The sequence below is a fragment of the Orbicella faveolata genome, unplaced genomic scaffold, assembly GCF_042242905.1.
Source record: "Orbicella faveolata isolate gen_17 unplaced genomic scaffold, um_ofav_v1 contig_24, whole genome shotgun sequence".
Taxonomy (NCBI): domain Eukaryota; kingdom Metazoa; phylum Cnidaria; class Anthozoa; order Scleractinia; family Merulinidae; genus Orbicella; species Orbicella faveolata.
The window spans coordinates 23,786,781-23,805,657 of NW_028301552.1; the positions used below are offsets into that span (position 1 = coordinate 23,786,781).

Genomic DNA, 18,877 nt, shown 5'->3' on the forward strand with positions numbered 1-18,877 from the left:
GTGTGTGTGTGTGTGTGTGCTGATGCAGTTCTACGTTATTCTGAATATTAGGATTTTAGTAACATGGGCAAGCTGGCAAGAAACGCGTTCGTTAAATATTAGGGCGTCGCATCCGGTAATGTGAACAGTATGTGGAGTTTGGTATTGCCAGAATGTTTGGCGTGGCTGCAAGACTGGCATGGCTGAAATAAAATTGACGATTATCTCAGCGGACGATTTCCGAATATTCCCGAAGTTGTTCCCAATGGTTTTCGTAAGGTCACGTGTCTTTTACAAGGCAATGCTGAAATCGAAGGTCACGAACTTTTCGTCAGTTCTCTGATCTGAGCTTCGTGTGGATAGTTTTGTGAATCTCTGTTTCTCTGTTCAATATTGTGTTTTTGGGGTTGACACAGGAAAATGGTATAAAGGATTCTTCTTCAACCGGAAGCAATCCACAGCCCTTAGTTTGGTTTGTGAGCACTGAACTGAATTTTGTCAACTCGATCTGCTCTGTGTTCGTGAAGCAACAAGGTTACTGCTGAATTTTCGTCGTGTATGCAACAAGAAAAAAATTCAGTCATGAGTAACACTGGAAAGAAGTCAAAATGGAACTTATCTGTGTTTATAACGAATTTGAGTACCGAGAAGTCGGTAGAAGTAAATGGAGAGACCCACGTTGGAAAACTGATGCTGGACCTTGTCGAAGGACTCGGTAAGTGTTTACAATGATAACGGCGCGTCTGTGATTCAATACCACGGCGTTTTAAACGGGTGTGGTGCTGATGTCGTGCTTTAAAACCAAGCTTATACTTCTGGTGAGAATGAGGGGAAAAACGTTTTCCCGTGACGTTCTATATTTCTATGTTGAGATGTTATTCACGGTGACATTTCAGGTATTTACTCTTGTTATGTATTGGAATTTGAAAGCAAATGAGCAGCCAACAAATTTGTATGATCAAATTACGGCTTTTTGGGCGCACGGAACGTTTTCATCATGTATTTTGCCCTTCACTTTAGTAAATAGTGTAGGTTATATGTCGTATTTACTCTGCAGATATAGCGGCTGACTGGTCTGATCATGGATTATGGTGGCCTCAGAAACGACTGTGGCTTCTAAAACCTCGCTTAACTTTAGACACTATCGGGGTTCAAGGTGATGCCATACTTCAGTTCACTCCAACTCATAAAAAAGTTCGCGTTCAGTTGCCAGACTTACAATTTGTTGAAGTTTCACTGGACTTTTCTAAGCCAGTTTTTCATGCCGTTCAAGAGCTGTGTGCCGAATTAGGAATCAGACATCCCGAAGAACTCTCTCTGCTGAAACCGTTCGATGGGCTGAAAAAAGAAGGTCGGAGGAGTTTTCGCGGAAAATTAAAGAAAAGGCATTCACAGTCTTCCCTTAGTTCAGATGACAACTTATCTGCGAACAGTGACGACAAAACGAGAGGAAGTAAGGATAGTTTAACACCCAATTATAATTCGTTGCCCAGGCATGGCTACGCTTCGCCGAACGGCAGTGTGTGCACTCCGTCACCTGGATTATCGCCTGGTTATTCAGATGGGCCCTATGGAACGATCGAAACAACTTCATTAGCTAGCAGTCCGGTCTCTCCTTCACAAGAAGCTATTGCATCTCTATTTAAGCCCAAAACTCTTCAAGAAAAAGCTGTTGTCAATAAAGGGTACGTAAACACGGTTTTGTTACTATTGTCCCTTAGATATGCGTATCCCGGATCGCCAACTACCCTTACTCGAAAATTTTTATTTAATGTTAGTATTACAGTATTTGCAGTATTAAGAGAAGTCCTGCAAAATTCCGACAACCGCCATACCTGCAAAAGTAAGGCCCCAACTCATGGGCAAAAATCCTAAAAAAAGACTTCATGGTATAACAGTAAATTGTACTAAATGACAAGACGGAACAAACAATACTCTACCAAAACAGACCAAACCGTAGATTAACAGTCATTAGAAAATAGCCAAAAGAAACTACGCATGCTAATTGGTTTAAAATCCTGTTTCTATTTAACAGTTAAATTATGAGCTCAAGATTTCTATTGCGTGATACGTTGACTTGGGCTACACCCTTGTCAACTATCACGCATAGAAATCAAGAGCAAATAATCTAATTGTTTTAGTATAAATCTACTAGTCCTTCAAAAGTTTTTTCTAAATCTCCTCACAGACACTTCAAAAATGCAAAGAAGTGGCCGTAATTTTATTAGCAAGCGCACACAAGTTTGCCACTCACTACCTACAACAGAATAGATACATGGAGTAGCCTAGCCAATCAGTGAATGGCATTCATGATAGAATACTGGTAGATTTATACTAAAACTCAATAAAAACACAGAACTAGCGCAAGCTGTTGACCTAATGATGGCATGAGCATAGAAAATTTGCATTTTGATGATCAAAGTAGACAAGCTGTTTTCTTTTTTTCATTGTGGAATTTTCTAAGAGAAATAGAAAACATGTTCTCTGTGTTTCTATTTGTAATAAGTCGACAGCCATCCACATTGTTGTGTAAGTTTAGTGGGTGAGACGATATGGCCGACTCACATGTGTGAACAACCATTTACAAGAAATCATGGGAGAAGCGCTTTAGACCAAAGCATGATGGGTAACATATTTAACAATAAGATTCTGAGCTCAAGATTTCAATGAGGTGATAGTCTCGTAGAAATCAAGAGTGAATAATCTAATTGTTTTAGTAGAATTCTAACTGAATTCTAAACGCAAATCATGGTTTCCAATTATTTTTCCGCATATTATTAAATTGTCGTTGGAAATTTGCACACAGTTGCTTATGGCCGTCGATAAAACCCGGAACATCCCGGAACATCGAATAATTATCATAATTATGCAAAAAATATGTAACATTAAACTTTTAAAACTAAAATAAAAATAAACTGGTATCAGCTTGAAATATGAACAAATATTATTGGGGATAGGGGAGTCGGTAGCAGAGGGGTAGGGAGCATTGGGTATTCATTCAACTGACCACAGTGAGTGCAGGCTCCTCTTCTTTCTCGCCAATTGCATCACGTCGCTTTTCAGCACTCTGTTTTTCAACACAAACATGGAAGATTCTGACGATGAATGCCAGGTAATTCATTGCGTCTCCTTTTTTGATCCCTGATTTCTTCAACATTTGAGGTGTTTGTCTGAGCATCATGCAGTTGCTTGTTAAGTCAGTATTCATAGTTTTGTCCTTATTCCATCTTCATGTTGCTATTTATCTTCCCCAGTTTTTGCACCACTCCGCTAGGAATGCCTGGCACTATGACCCACTAAGTGCAGACTCGGCCTTTCCGGAAGCCCGAGTAACAAGCAGGTTATCATTAATAAACTAGTGGTAATCAAAGATTTATAGAACAGCGCGTTCATGCGCAGTTTTCGCATGTCTGGTTTACTTTGGTGGTGTTCGAATGGCTCGATAGAAAACTAAGTTTGATCAAATGTCAGATAACGATCTGCACGTTAAGTTGAACTAGCGATGAATAGATTATAGCCTGCGGTGAAAGTATTTTTAATTAATTAAGTATTAACTTGTACTGGACAAACATTTTCCAGGAGATGCATTTGAACTGTTGGCGACACTTGGAATTCACTTTCAGATCGCCAACACTTGTAACAAATATTTCTAGAGACAATAAAGTTTTGACCAGCGACCCTGCAAGACAGCGTGCGTGTCGCCAAATGTTTTTAAATTTTGTGTTTGTATTTGTTTACACTGTCATCAGAGGTCGAGCGGTCTGAACTAGTTTAGACAAGAAACTCAATGCCAAAATCGTGTATACGCATATCTTTGTATTGATGTAATGAATTTAATAAAGAAATCACAGTTGTGTACCTATACTTTTAGGTCTGATTAAGGAGTTCGAACGCCACCACCTTAGTTTTCTGTGAAGAATGAAATCTGGGAATAAAGGACAGTCACGTGATTAAACTGACGGTGAACGACTGGAAGGAATGGATTACTCTTCTTAGTTGCTAGCCTTCACTCATTGCAGTCACTTTCATTTTTCTTTCTTTTTTCCTATTTTTATGTTTTTGTTTTGTTTCTATTTTCCAAGCTGATACCAGTTTATTTTTGTTTGATTTAATTTTTTAAAATTTTATTTTATGTATTTTTCGTGTAATTATGATAATTATTCGATGTTCCGGGATGTTCCGGAATGTTCCGGGATGTTCCGGAATGTTCCATGTTCCGGGTTTTATCGACGGCCATTGCTTATGCACTCGCACTGGCTTTCTCAATAATTTCAAGTTTTTAAAATCAAAAAATCGTAAATGACCTTCTTTTAGTCTTCTCAGGAATTTAATTATCCATTTGCATCTAAATGTTCCTCCAAAATTTCGGGAAAACGAAAAACAAGTGCCATTTCATAGACGACCGACAGCCACTGCACTCTAATAGTTCTTCCAATCTTCCACTCGTGTTTCTACACCTCGATAGAAACGTGGTACATGTTTTCTGTTTCTTAATTAGTAGCCACGTAGCTATGCTCCATTGGAAATCCGTGAATCTGATTGGTTCTCTTATGGTTTTCTATTCTGTAACCCTAACCCCTGAGACAAAGATCACACAAGCACTGCTCTTGAAACTGGATATTATTCTTAAGTTTAGGCTTAAAAATACACAAAATTGTAGTTTTTGTGCCAGCTGTTATCCTTTAGAGTGCCTACTAAAACAATTAGACCACTTACCTTTGTTTTCTTTGAGCTACCCCTCATTGACTAATCGGCTTTTTGCTCATAGAAAACGTGGGCTTGTAGTCTAATTATTAGTTATCAGTAGAATTCTACTAGTACACTAATGTAAATGCTGCAATCTGATTGGCCAAGCTAATGCACAGCATAAGTGTGCAATAGCTGGAGCATGTCCACAAAGGGAGATTTAGAAATTTAATTTAACAACATCTGAAAACAAGTGTTTGTTTAAGTAGTTTCAGGGCTTGAGGAAAAGGGATAACAATAAGAACCAGTTGACTTGTAGGATGTATAGCTGTAATGTATTGATCTTTACCCACCATAGGCTGCATCTCCATTTAAACCACCTCCTTTGGCTTCAGAAATTACAAAATACTCCAGAACTCCACAACCCCCCCCCCCCCCCTTCTTGCCTTCAGCATTCCAAACTGTTCTACTCCCATACCCTCATGGTACTTTTCAGCCCAGTGAACAAGTAACACAAAGACAAAACATAGGAGTCTTCATGAAAAACTCACATGATATGTGAAAGTAGTAGCCATATGGTCATGTTAATTGTGATCCATTTTCATTGTCCTTATCAGATGGCTGGACTCTTCAAAGTCTCTTATGGCTCAGGTATGTTTTATGTACAAAGCGCTCGAAAGTAATTTGCTGTCCTTGTCCTATGTATTTCAAAATGTTCTTGTGTTATTTTAGAATAGATGCTCTTGAGAAAGACCACTCTGTGATCCATTTCTGGATTGGTGAAACCAAAAGGAGAGTGTAGTTATCTGAATCCAGTAGTGCTTAGCATCTCACTACCCATTCTTCAAAACTTAACTAATGATAACAATAAATGTGTTACAAGCAACAGTTTTGCTTCCAGTTTCTGCTTAAGACATACTAAGATATAGTTGCCTGAGCTGAAACTTATAAAAGAAGAGATGTGCTTCATCTTTTTACTTTAAACACATATATAACAACTCCTATGGTTCGTGACATTTGTGCATTTGCCGTTCTCTTTTAATTTTCGGGCTCTCAATTTTTCACTATTTTATACGTGATTCTGAAGGGTACTTTATGCTGTGTTATGAGGAGGAATTTTAAGTAGAGTGGAACCATTTGGCTATGCTATTGCAAGTTTTCTTTTAGAGGTCAATGGTATGGTTTCCGGACTTTCCGCCGTTATTTGCATGTTGCTTTGTAGAGTTTGACACCTATCATTTGCCATGTGCTTGTAATTTCTTTCAGTGTTGCATAAAATGTTTTAAGCTCTCTAAGTATCGGCTCTGGAGGGACAAGTTTGAAATATTCCCTGAACATGTTGCAGACGTGCATTCAATATTATGACGCTGGCTCAGGCGATTAGAACTGTTTAGGAGTACAGAAAATGTAACTTCTTGATAGGTCTAATTACCTCATTGACCAATAATTCGTTACAGGCTAATCACTGAGGGTGGATGGGCACATCAAAAACAAAGTCTACAGGCTCCCCCGTCCTACTCTGACCACTTCACTCTCCAAATTCTTCATTTTCGCACTCGTCTGCTCGCTTTGCTCGCCTAATTTTTTTTTCCATCCTTGCAGGGAGCCTGTTCGCAGGCTGAATCATCCAGATTTTATAGTATGCCCAAGCTCAAATTTCCTCAACTACAAAGCCAAAATAATGTTTGGAATCCTTTGACATTGCTAAGCAAAGATCTGTTGTCTAAGAAGAATTAAATGAGTTATGCCGTGGAATGTCTAAGATAATTTCAGACTGCGGGGCATCTAGTATTTTGAAAACACTTCCCAGCTGCCGGATATCTATCTACACAATGTGACTAATATTTGTTTGGTTTGAAGTTTATTTCTATTTCAGAACTGTACTTGCAAAGTGCACTCATTGGTTTGATTTGAGCTTCTTTGGCTCTGTCAACACATTGGTTGCAAGTGACAATGAAAGAACGCTTTCACACACTCTAGTTGATTCCAGAAAACAACTCGGGTCTTAAAAAAAATAAATAAATATACATTTATATAGCGCCATTTTCCACTAATTGTCCATGGCGCTTTACAATACTTTAAAATTAAAATCCTAATTCTTTAAAAACCTAAAATCCTAAATCCTAAAAGTTAAAATCCTAAGGATAAAATACGCTATATAATACAATTAGGCTAGAAATAAAAAGTAAAAACTACAAATCAAATGCACGCTTAAAAAGATAAGTCTTAAGATTAGCCTTAAAAACTGCCTCTGATGATGAGAGTCTGATCTGGAGGGGTAGTTTATTCCAGAGCCTTGGTGCCGCCACGGAAAAAGCCCTTTCACCATACGTTTTAAGATTTGCTCTAGGCTCATGAAGCAACCTGTTGTTTGAAGATCTTAGTGTCCGACCAGAAATGTTAAATCGCAGTAGGTCTCTAATGTAATCAGGGGCCAGTCCATTCAGAGCTTTGTAAGTTAACAACAATATTTTGAAAATAATCCTAAAATGAACTGGCAACCAATGTAAGCTCCTTAGTATTGGTGTGATGTGTTCCTGCCTTCTAGTCAAGGTAACAAGGCGAGCTGCAGAGTTCTGTACAAGCTGAAGTCTATTAATCAGATACTTTGGGAGACCATACAGTAGGGCGTTACAATAGTCCAAACGCGATGTTATGTAAGCGTGAACAATAGTCTCAGTAGTACTCTGGGATAGGTATCGCCTAATTTTAGCTATACTACGAATGCGGAAAACTGCGCTCTTGCAGGTTATTTTAACGTGTTCTTTGAAATCCAAACATTGATCGAATGCAACTCCTAAATTCCTGGCCTGTTTACTAGACTTGATTACTTCATCACCAACTCGTATATAGTCGAGGGGTGGTCGTGGACGATATTTAGAACTAATAACCAAAAGTTCAGTCTTATCCCGATTTAACTTAAGTTTGTTGCGCAGCATCCAGTCCCCAATGTCCTTAACACATAATTCTACGGCCATCTTTGAGCTTGATAGATGATTAGGACAGTTGGACGTAAACGACAAGTACAACTGTGTGTCATCTGCATAGAGATGAAACGGTATGCTATGCTTTCTGGCTATGTCACCCAGCGGACTTGTATAAAGGGAATACAACAAGGGTCCCAGTACAGAACCCTGTGGTACCCCGTAGGGTAAATTCTTCTTTGACGATTCAATTCCATTAACAGAAACAAACTGTTCGCGTGAGTGAAGGTACGAATGAAACCAATTAAGAGCAGTGTTCCTAATTCAATTTCTATGTCTTGATGAACTTATCAATTATGCGATTCAAACTTAAGAAATCCAAGTTTCATACACCTTTAAAGGAACAAAATTTCAGGCAAACAGACCAAAATAAATGATAAATTCACTCCCAACTGAAGAGCCGAACAACTGACTGTGAAAAAGAACGATTTTCAGAAACTTCTATGCTTTGAAGCCTTGTGATGTTCCAAAGGAAATTAGTGTTTGATTGGCTCGTCCCAAATGCCAACAACATCCGACTACATCCTAATATGGCCAAAAAATCTCACTGACACACTGGAAATCGCTTGTGCGAAATTCGAGCTGAGAAAATCTGAGATTTTTTCTGCATAGCCTTCTAAAAGTCCTTCAAACTACACGCGGCTCTATATACTGCCGTCTCGTGAGGCTCATGTTTTCGCTCGCCTGACTTGTTTGCAATAACCTAAATGTAATTTTGAGATGGCATTACCGCATTATATTGGTGGTTCGTTGGGACAAAATATATTCTCACCAGAGTCACATAGTGACGGAGCCCAATATGAGAATATATTTTCTCCCAACTAGCTGTCAATATATCCAAATATTGTGACATTTAGCATTTTTCATCTCTTGAGAAAGGTGCCCTGAAAATGGTTCTGAAAGCTTGTTGTTAGCTGAGTATGTGGATTGTACTTAGGTAGCTTTATTTTTCTTGGTTTTTGTTTGAGGCTGGACGTCAGACGTTACGTCCAGATGTTTACCATGTTATGTCCTGTACTTTGATGCCATGTAATAATGTTTTAAGGTATCCAGGTACCGGGTACAACATGATAAACATTAAGTTTCTCACCGAATGCCTTACATCTTTTTTTAGAATAAAGATTTTTCAATCCCATGTTCAGTTCAGTTGGAAATCATTTTGTTGCCAACCCCCCCCCCCCCCCAACCCCACTAGGCGTCCATGCATTTGCTGGTCTCTGGAATGCTGGAAACAATATTTCTGAGAGCTTCATTCCAAAACTTTTCTTGGGATCATGCACCAAGTACCCTGAACCCCACTCCCTTAAAGACTAGTGCCCTCGGAACAGGCAAACTGTTGGCTTCCAGTCCTATTGGGAAGAAATCTGGCAGTTACAGTAAGTTTTGTTTTTTGCAGGATGTTGCAGAATTCTCCACTCTTCTTTTGAGATATAAGTACTATGCATTCTTTGATCTAAATCCAAAGGTAAGTGAAACTTGTTGCTTATCCTTGTCATTGTAACTTTGTGGTTCCAGAAAATATCTCTACCCCCACCACAGAAGGAAGCCCAAACTCGAAAATTACGAATCAGTGGAACATAGACTTGAATATTTTAGGATAAGAAAGTGGGCAAAAATTTCATTTCATAGGCACTTAAGACCTATTTTGAAAATGTTCTGTAACTTTTTACTGCAATTGAATATGACAAAATGCAGACACTTCTTTTTAGCACTTCAGGTCCTGTCACCGAGGAAAAAAATTAAATTGGTGAGATACAAAATTTGCTTTGACTTGTAGCTTTCAAAAGGTGATTTGTGCGCTCACATTTTGTGGTCCTTAAAAATTTGACAGGTCAATTTTTTTTTTCAAAATTCTTGGTACAGTTGGATAGCCAGCTTGATAAGCTTTAATGTGGTATATGGGTTTAGGTATCCACAGTTTAAACCGGACGTACTACATCACTTTTATGTGAGACCTTAAACCTGAGAATTTAGAACTACATTCTAATGGTATTTTTTAGTGAATGCAGTCCAGTTGAACAATTGAAATTGTTTCCTGAAATGTCCTTGAAATGTCCTTGAATATTAAGTCAAAAAAGGAGTATGAACCCTGTTAATTTAGTCAGGTTCCACTGGCACTTAAACTAATTTTGATATTAGAGAGCTTAAGCACAGACGTTTTTGAGCCACAGACTTCAACCAGAAGTCGAAATTTCTCCTCTTTGACATGTATTACTCCCTTTTCATTGAAAATGTCAAGTTGTAAATGCTAAAATGAGAGCTTTGTAACTCAGTGGTCGGACATGAAAACGTGCTAAAAGTAAGAAGATAAAGTTCCGGTTGACGTCCGTGGCTCAAAAACGTCAGTGCTTAAGCTCTCTACTGTGTTTCTACCACCAACTGAACTAATTAGGTGGATGAGGTGCGAATTAATCAGCTGTATGAACAAGCCAAGTGGTCAATCTTAACAGAGGAGGTAGAGTGCACAGAGGAGGAGATGATGACATTTGCTGCCATACAGGTCAGGCCACTATGATGTAGTTCTTCCCAATGGTTATCATAAAGAGCAATGTGATTTTTACGCCAAAAAAATCCTTTTGAGTCTTCTTGAATTTTTGTAAACTTATCTAACCATTAACCTGATTGATGAAATATACACAAAGGTTATAGTTTCCCATGTTGCGTTTTTTCTAGTAAGTTGACAAGTTGTCCTTTGGCCTTTCATATGCTTGATGTGGCCTTATCAAAGTCATTAATAATTCATCAAGTTTAAACAAAGGAATCATAACCCTGACAGTGCTTGGGTGCCTGATCTTAATTACCATATTTACCCGCGTATTAGTCGATCCCGTGTATAAGTCGACCCCCAATTTTTGAGGCCAAAAACAAGATTTTCTTGATTTCCAGGTAAGAATTTCTTGAAATCTTATCTTGTATTTCTTAAAATTATCTTTCAGCTACCACAGATATGTAAACAAATCACAGCAAGTTTCAATGCGCAGTTTTAAAGCTTATTATGGCACATATGTGAGCGTTTTACCCAGTTTAGCAACACGTGTGCATGCGGGCTTTTCGACGATAATTTTTGTAAAATGGTCACAAAATCAAACATAAGGATTTCAAACAAACCTTTTTACGTGCAAAGAGATTAAAAGTGGCTTTATAAGACAGGCAAAACACCAAAGAAGCTCACGACTTTCAGAACGGCGCCATAAACAAAGTGCAAAGCATGTGTTGGGAACTTGGTAGTCAAGCCTTGAAATCGGTTAAGTACTGGTACAGAAGTACTGGCACTCATATCCTGCCAGGTTACCAAGCAGAGAAGTTCGAATCGCAAAAGATGTTTTCTCCAAGCGGCTTTACTACAGCTTTATTTACAGGATAAATATTGGTTCTTTATGACAAAATTGAGCCAGTGAGTGTCTACAAGATTCAGGTTAAAATTTACCGGATAAATTTTGATACATTTTAACTTGGTAGCTCTGATATAGAGAGACAGATCGCTAAGCGAACATACGTTGTAAACTGTGCTGCCGCTTATCACATGTTTGTTAACATTGAAAGACAATTATTATGCTAATTATTTGACTGGTGCTTGGGTCTCAAGTTTTGACCCATGTTTAAGTCGAGGGCGAATTTTTGGACTGATTTTTAGGTCTTGAAAGGTCGACTTATACACGGGAAAATACGGTAGCATAGATTTGTACGATTTTATTTCTCCATTTTCTCCTTAGTTTTGGTTTCGATTGAGAAGATATGTCAAACACTCCAGACAGTGTTGGAGCATATTTCCAAACACCTCGAAGTTCATCAAAAATACTCCGCTATGTGTCGTATTTTCAATTTTCTTCTTAGTGTTTGGAAATGTGGTCAAACACGATCTTTCATGTTTAATACATTACATCAAAATAATGACATAAGCATGCCAAAAAATGTATACTTGGGATGATCCTTCATGTCTTCACATCCTTCTCGGCAGTTTTAATGTATGATCTTACATGCAGTGTATATTTACTTATATTCTTCACCATCGACGGGTATATTACGAACTCACAACGTGACCAGCTCCCAGTTAGCTTGATGGCTCAGTTAGTAGAGCACTGCACTGGTATCACAGGTCATTGCTTTGAATCTCGTTCAAGCCTGAATGTTTTTCAGCCTTTAATTAACTTGACAACTAGTTGTGCAGTGTATAATGCTGATGATCTTCATCTCTTTAATTCCAATACTTCTCCTGAATTTCTTTAACAGTGTAATGAACATGTTTTTTCCAACTAAGATTAGAGTTGCGACAGGAGAATTTTACTAATTTGTCTCACAATGGAGTCACTTTGAGATGTTGATCACAATCAACATCTCAGTGACTCCATCGTGGGACACCCTGCTATCTGACTTCCGATTTCCTGACTGAATCCTTACTGCTGCACCACCCTGTAATAATGGATTAATTGTAAGGGAATACAGCTATTAGTTCATCACAGTTTGGTTGAAACCACTGATTGATTGATGATTACAGCAGGCTTAAATGATTTGCAAAGGGAGCTACTGCAAATTCAAATGGTTGTTATTTTCTGCTGGAAATCACTCAGTATGCCCACCAAATGACTTGTTTTGCTGGCCATGTTATCCAGCATGGATATTTTGGATGCTGGATGGGTTTTTCATTCTCACTCTCCACTGAGGTCCGGAGATTGCTTGGTGCGTACTCGTGCTCATAAAAGTCATCTGACTACAAAGCACATGGTTTGTTCTAAAACCTTAATAATTCATCATTTTGGTCAGTTTGGGGCCTGCTCTTGTGTGAGTAATTTCTATCCCTGATTCAATGTGTCCTTTTAGTGCAATGAGGGAACAAAGATGTTTGTGCAAGTAAATGTATGAAATATCATATAATTATTTGAACTGTGGAGAAAGATATGAAGACATGACTGATCATCGCAGTTATATACACAACTTAAGCAGTAGTTGTGAAATTAAAGCCAACTTTAGTAGTTGTAAAATTAAATTTCACAACTGCTTTTAGTTGTGTATAGAACTGCGATGATCAGTCATGTCTTCATATCTTTCTCCGCAGTTCAAATATATGATCTTTGATATATTCACTTGCATTCTACACCATCTACAGGTATGTTACAAACTCACAACATGATCAGCTCCCAGTTGGCTTGATAACTCAGTTGGTAGAGAACTGCACTGGTATCACAGAGGTCATGGGTTTGAATCCCGTTTAGGTCTCAATTTTTTTTTCAGGCTTGTTACACAACTACTTGTTACAAGTATATAACTGCGATGATCAGTCGTGTCTTCATAAAGATGTTTGTATAACTCAAGTCCTAAGGACAGAAACATCGATATCAGAATAACCCTTGACTTGATAGGGTAATTCTAAAGGAAAGGAGACATAGAATAAATATGGATTTGGGCTCACTTGAAAGAAATTAAGTCAATTATAGTTATTTATCTGTAAAGTACTGTGTACATAACACAGTCAGCTTTTTATTAGAACTCATTGCAGTTGTAATGATCAAAACAGCTTAAGTGTTCCACCTAAATAAATTCAAAGATTATTGCCCCTGCAGGCTTTCCGGCCAGAGCCTACATGACAATTTTAGCCTGATCAAGTAATTCCCTTCGCAATGGCAGAGATTTTAGAACAAATTTAAAGTCCTTAAAATCTTTTTGACCACCCTTGTGATAACATGACCTTTTCAAATATCACGAGTTGGCTTAAAAGCGTTTTGATACCACTTTTACCTTTTCTTTTCCTTTCTCTTAATTTGGGTGTGCAAAGTAAGGTGTTGCAAGACGAGAAGATAATTATTAAGAGTTAATTGTTACTTCACTTTAGAGGATCTCCATTTGATAACACCACTTATTATGTGGCTGTGTCTCACAAGGACTGGGAACTACCGAATTCCCGAATTTGATAGGCTGAAATCGATATTGACCACGGTCTAGATTTTCCCATCTAGACCGGCATCTAGACCGGTTTCATTTTGCATTGAAAAAGTAGCAAACTCAAATACGAGAATGTTCACCGTTTTCTTTTAGTTTCTTTTCAATCATTTATGGAAGTGCCAAAAAGCCTGATGACAAAAAAAAAGTAAAGAGGACAAGCAAATATCGGCAGGTTTAAGTTAAGCTCATCTCTGTTTGCAAGCAAAATGTCAGCAAACCAGTTACATTAAATGAATTAAAGTTTTCTTCTTTGCCATATAATAAACATCTTATTAACCGAGCTAAGTCGGTCTGTGTGGGAGAATCTTGACCTCGGTTGTGTGTACAGACCTCACTGCGTTCGGTCTGTACTCACGACCCCGGTCAAGATTCTCCCATACAGACCTCCTTCTCGGTTAATAAGAGCTAAAAACTGATCACATTCATTGATATTCAAAGGATTGAAATGCATTACCATGTTGCTCTTAAATGTCTTATTAAAACCCTGTGAAGTCTGTCACTTTTGCAAACTTTCCTGTTTTGATACCACCCAGATAGGACTATTGAAAAAGATTCTTGTTCTGTGTAGTCTTATTTGCTTTTCTACAGATTTTATTCCTCAACAAGCAATTTTATAGACAATTCATACTCTACATATTTGAGGTTCCTTCCCAGTTTCACTTCCCGAAACATTTTGTACGTGTAGACACAAGCTTAAAAGATAAAGACAAATGTCTTGAAAATGAGCTATTTGTCAACTGCAATATGCTCAAATGAAAACAATCTGCTCTTGCTTGCTGAAAGTTATTGTGGTAGAAAAAGGTAATGGAATGCAAGAGATTGTGGTACTTAACAAAAACTGATAAGATCTAGATTCTAGCCCCTTTTATTATGTTTTCAGTAAGATTAAATTGTTGCTTTACCTTCTCACAGCAATTTATATTAGTGATCAGAGATTTCCAGTCACATAACACCAGTCGTATAATTTTAACTTGTTGGTTATTCTAAGGTAGCAAAACAGTAAAGTGCCCATCTTCCAAGGATCACCCTAATTTTGCCCAAGATAGCTTAACATGTCTCACAGTATTTTTTGACCACGTGTAAACGATTTTCTGTTAAGACAATGTCAGTGAATTGCTTTGATTTCTCATCAGTTCCAGGTGAAATTAACCTCAACATCACCACAGAATCAACAAAGTAGTGATGATGACAATGATGACATAGATGCTGCACTCAGTGATTTACAGGTATTTGTGTAGTAGTGTTCTGCAAAACATCCATACCCTATGAAGGGTTCTCAGGCTGAATTTCCCATCCCCACTACTCTGGAAAATCAAGTTCAACTGCATACTCCTCTACCCCTCTACCCCTCAGAATTGCAAATGTCAGTAAATGGGGTATGGATATTTGTTGTAATTGTTCCTTTGTAATGCAGTTATACATATAATTATTTACATATTTAGCATAAATCACTGGTTTTAAGGTATGATCACATTTTGCATGCATTGTGTACTCCCACACTTCAAAAGTTATTGGGCGTCTGGAAATGAGCATGAGCAATGCATGAGCAAGAGTGATTTGTATTCTTCTCGTGATTTTGTTTTTGAAGTTTTGTAAGGGAGTAGACCCTTTCCCACTCAGCCAATTTCTCCATGTGAGAGAAGACAGGTGTTGGTAAAGGAAAAGGAAGGAGGTGGTGAACCTGCAGTCTTAAGTGATGACCTATCTTACCCATACCAGTGGGAGAAAATAGGGACTCGGGTAGACTGAGGGATGGAATTATTTTGCAAGGGAAGAGGTCAGCAGGAGAAAGGCAGTTGTCAATTTGATATCGCTTTTCTGCAAGAAACATTCATTCAAAATCATTGAATGCAGAATGAGGCAGGAAAATTTTTTATAGCCATGGAACTAACCATTCAAAAGGCGTGATGAAATTACTTATTACATACCTGGATTTTGAAATAGAAAGTACCAAACTTGAAAGCAGGTGATATTTGCTGCTCAAAGCTATTATGTTCAAAAACTTTCCTACTTGGTAATATTTAGGCTCTGGAAGAAAACAAATGTCATTGACGAGATCAACCAATTGTGTCAATGGTTTCAACTTAAAGATATCTTGAGGTTAAAACATCCAAACCAAACTCAATCCCACACGTTATAGGTTTCAGGGTTAGGGTTGTTTACCAAGTTTAACCAAAGCATCCATTTCTTGTCAGGCTTCTCTTGAAGGATCAACGCTTACCACTCAAACACCACAAAAGGTAGGCCTGTGAAAAACTTTTGTGCCAGTTTCTGTTATGTTAGATAATAATTACACTCATCAACAATAGATGAGCTTGGGGAAGGTGCCTGGAAAGATAGTGGAGCCTCGAGCACAAGAGCCGAGCGTGTAGGGTAACCATGAGAACCCTGTGCACAAGAGCCGAGTTGTAGGGCAACCATGACAACCCTGTGAGCGGCAACCACCAGGCACCATCACACTACAAAAACAGTGGAACCATGATACTTACCTCATACTTACCAGAGAGGGAGGGAGGGCAGGGAGCTAAATCGCCAAGCACAGTCGAAACAGCACAAATGCACGTGAGAATGAGTTGACCCCAAAAGCCACACTGTAAAACCACACGACCCCCAGCAGACCCCACACCACTGCGCATGTCGAAAACAGGGGAAGGCTGCTGACCAGCATTGTTTCGCATTTAACTTAGCTTAAATTACATTTAACCACATTTAAACTCATCAACAATAGATGAGCTTGGGGAAGGTGCCTGGAAAGATAGTGGAGCCTCGAGCACAAGAGCCAAGCACGTAGGGTAACCATGAGAACCCTGTGCACAAGAGCCGAGTTGTAGGGCAACCATGACAACCCTGTGAGCGGCAACCACCAGGCCTCGCCCTCCAAGCAGGGTGCTTGGGGAGCGACGGGCCTGTGAGCAGGGTCGGAGGGGGAGCGAGACCCCCAAAAACTTTCCAAGCACCAACCCAAGGCCTGCCCTTGAATAGAAATAAAAGAGCATACACACCTTGTAACGACGAGCAAACCTGCAGTGGCCCCTGATGAGAAGGAGAGCCAGAACTTGCCACACAAGGCTTTTTGTCCACAGCCAAGCAAGAGGGTGCGGTGCCTCCCATATAGCGTCAATCTAAGCGCAGCAGCCACTCACCCTTATAAGGAAGACACCAGCCCCATAAACACTCCCAAAATTAGTAAAAGGAGGAACGTAAGGTCTAATGGAAAAATTACAATCAAGGTGTAGCGCCGGCAGTCAGTTGCTTCGAGAGTTTTGACATCTCTGCTGGAGTCTGAATGTAGGACAAGTAGGCAGTGCTGGATCACCGTCCCAACGCCTGAATTTGATGGTTGGGGATGCCGTTACGGGCTGCCACCATTGCTGCTCCAATGCAAAAACTGTGGCTAGAGAAGTTGCCAGAGATACCAGCCGAGGCCAAGATGCGACGCAACCAAGCAGTCAAAAGCGGTTGTGATAGCGGGCGACCGTCCTGAAACAGAAATAAGGGGCCCAGTCCATTGCCCCTTATAGTCAAATATGACATCAAGGATTGGAGTGCACACAGTGGATATGTGCCTCTGCCTATGTGCACAAAACACCCCTTCCTAAACGGATCTGTTTTTGATGCCTTAATCCGAACGTGAAGGCATGAAGGTGATGAGGCAGAGTCCACAGAGGTATCAGCTACACCAAGATGGATGGATGGCGAATAGCTGGCCAAATTAGGGACGGTGAACTCCGCAGAACGAAGAAAGCCAAAAGAAGCTAGGCAGCAGGCTGCCCAAAACATGCAATGATCCGGCAAATTGACATTCAGAGCTTTGAAGATAACGACCAGGACATCGTCTGTGATTGGTAGCCATTGAGAAGAAGCATCGCCCTGGGTTTGCTTTACACCCCGAAGTACCCGCCGCAACCTTAGGCAATCAATGAGAGGATCTGGAAAGTCCTGATCAATGTGCAGTGAGCGAACTGCAGAAAGGTACACCTTGATGGTGGAATACTGCACCGTTTTGGCCAAAAATGTCACGAAAAGGCACAACGTCCATTCATCAACCGAGCAAGGGGAACCTGACGGATGAATCTTACCGAGTTGACAGCAAAATTCAAGAAACTTTCTTTGACCTGAGGCATATGAATTTCGAGTCGAGGATGCCAGCCCCTGCAGCAGGAGATGATTGCACTGAGCCTCTAGGGTGTAGACATCAAAAGATCCCACAGCTGTTGAGGAATTGGTGTTGGATACCATAAAGCCTCGGGCGCCAGACGCCTGAACTCCTGCCATTGGAAACGGGAGAGAGCGTCAGCAATCGAGTTATGAATGCCAGGTAAGTGAACAGCAGAAAAGGTAAAACTACATCGAGCTGCTGCAGACAGTAAATGGCGCAGAAGTTGCATAATGCACGGAATTTTCGACGTCCTGGACGTAAGGATGTGCACCACAGTCTTGTTGTCAGAGTGGAACAGGACATGGCATCGGTGCCATCGCGGGCCCCACACGTGCGAAGCAACCACAACTGGAAACAGCTCTTTATAAGCGATTGATTGATTGGACTGGGAGATGCCCCATGCCCCACTGAACCACTCATTCTTGAAGTGAGCACCAAATCCCAAGGAGCCAGCTGCATCTGAAGTAACCTCCACATCTGTTGATGCGGACATGCCTGGGAAAGGCCAAAAGCTGACCTCATGCCAAGACGTAAGAAAATCCGACCACCATTGAATGTCCTTGTGAAATTCCCCGTTTAGACGGATAGGATGATCGCGTGAGCGAAAGCAACAGAGAAGGTCAATCATGCGGCGGAGGAACGTATGTCCTGGCCACTCAACTTTTACTGCATGGTGGAGGTGGCCGATTAGCGATTCGAGTTGGCGTCTGGTACACCACCGCTTGCTTCGCCACAACTGAATTAAATTCTTAAGTGCGGCCAATTTTTCAGCTGGAAGACGGGCAACTTGCTGGACTGAGTCAAGTTCAATTCCCAACACCGTCAAGCAAGTCGACGGGCCCATACATTTGCCAGGGTGAAGGGGAAGGCCAAGCGACCTACAAACGGCCAAGGCAGTTTGCAGATTATAGGCGCACTGGTTCGAATGGGCTGGGCCTGCTGTGAGAAAGTCATCGAGATAATGCATAAGATCGGCCACATTGTACCTATTAATAATGATCCATTCCACCATATCGGCTATAGAGTTAAAAATAAATGGAGCTGAGCGAATCCCAAAAGGAGGGGCAAGGTCAACAAAGAATTGACCCCGCCACTTCATCCCTAAGAGGTACCAATCCTCAGGATGCACTGC

At 40.0% G+C, this 18,877-nt stretch overlaps 1 protein-coding gene across 1 annotated transcript in view; it reads left to right on the forward strand.

The window, feature by feature from the left end:
* Positions 1 to 18,877, forward strand: part of LOC110059855 (fermitin family homolog 2-like) — a 34,542-nt gene continuing 15,665 nt past the window's right edge. Inside the window, exons 1-7 of the mRNA XM_020766609.2 lie at positions 1 to 694; positions 1,037 to 1,664; positions 5,283 to 5,316; positions 9,046 to 9,114; positions 10,042 to 10,149; positions 14,720 to 14,812; positions 15,782 to 15,826. Coding sequence (XP_020622268.2) covers positions 538 to 694; positions 1,037 to 1,664; positions 5,283 to 5,316; positions 9,046 to 9,114; positions 10,042 to 10,149; positions 14,720 to 14,812; positions 15,782 to 15,826 — 1,134 coding nt within the window. The 5' untranslated portion in view covers positions 1 to 537. The remainder of the gene's footprint in view (positions 695 to 1,036; positions 1,665 to 5,282; positions 5,317 to 9,045; positions 9,115 to 10,041; positions 10,150 to 14,719; positions 14,813 to 15,781; positions 15,827 to 18,877) is intronic.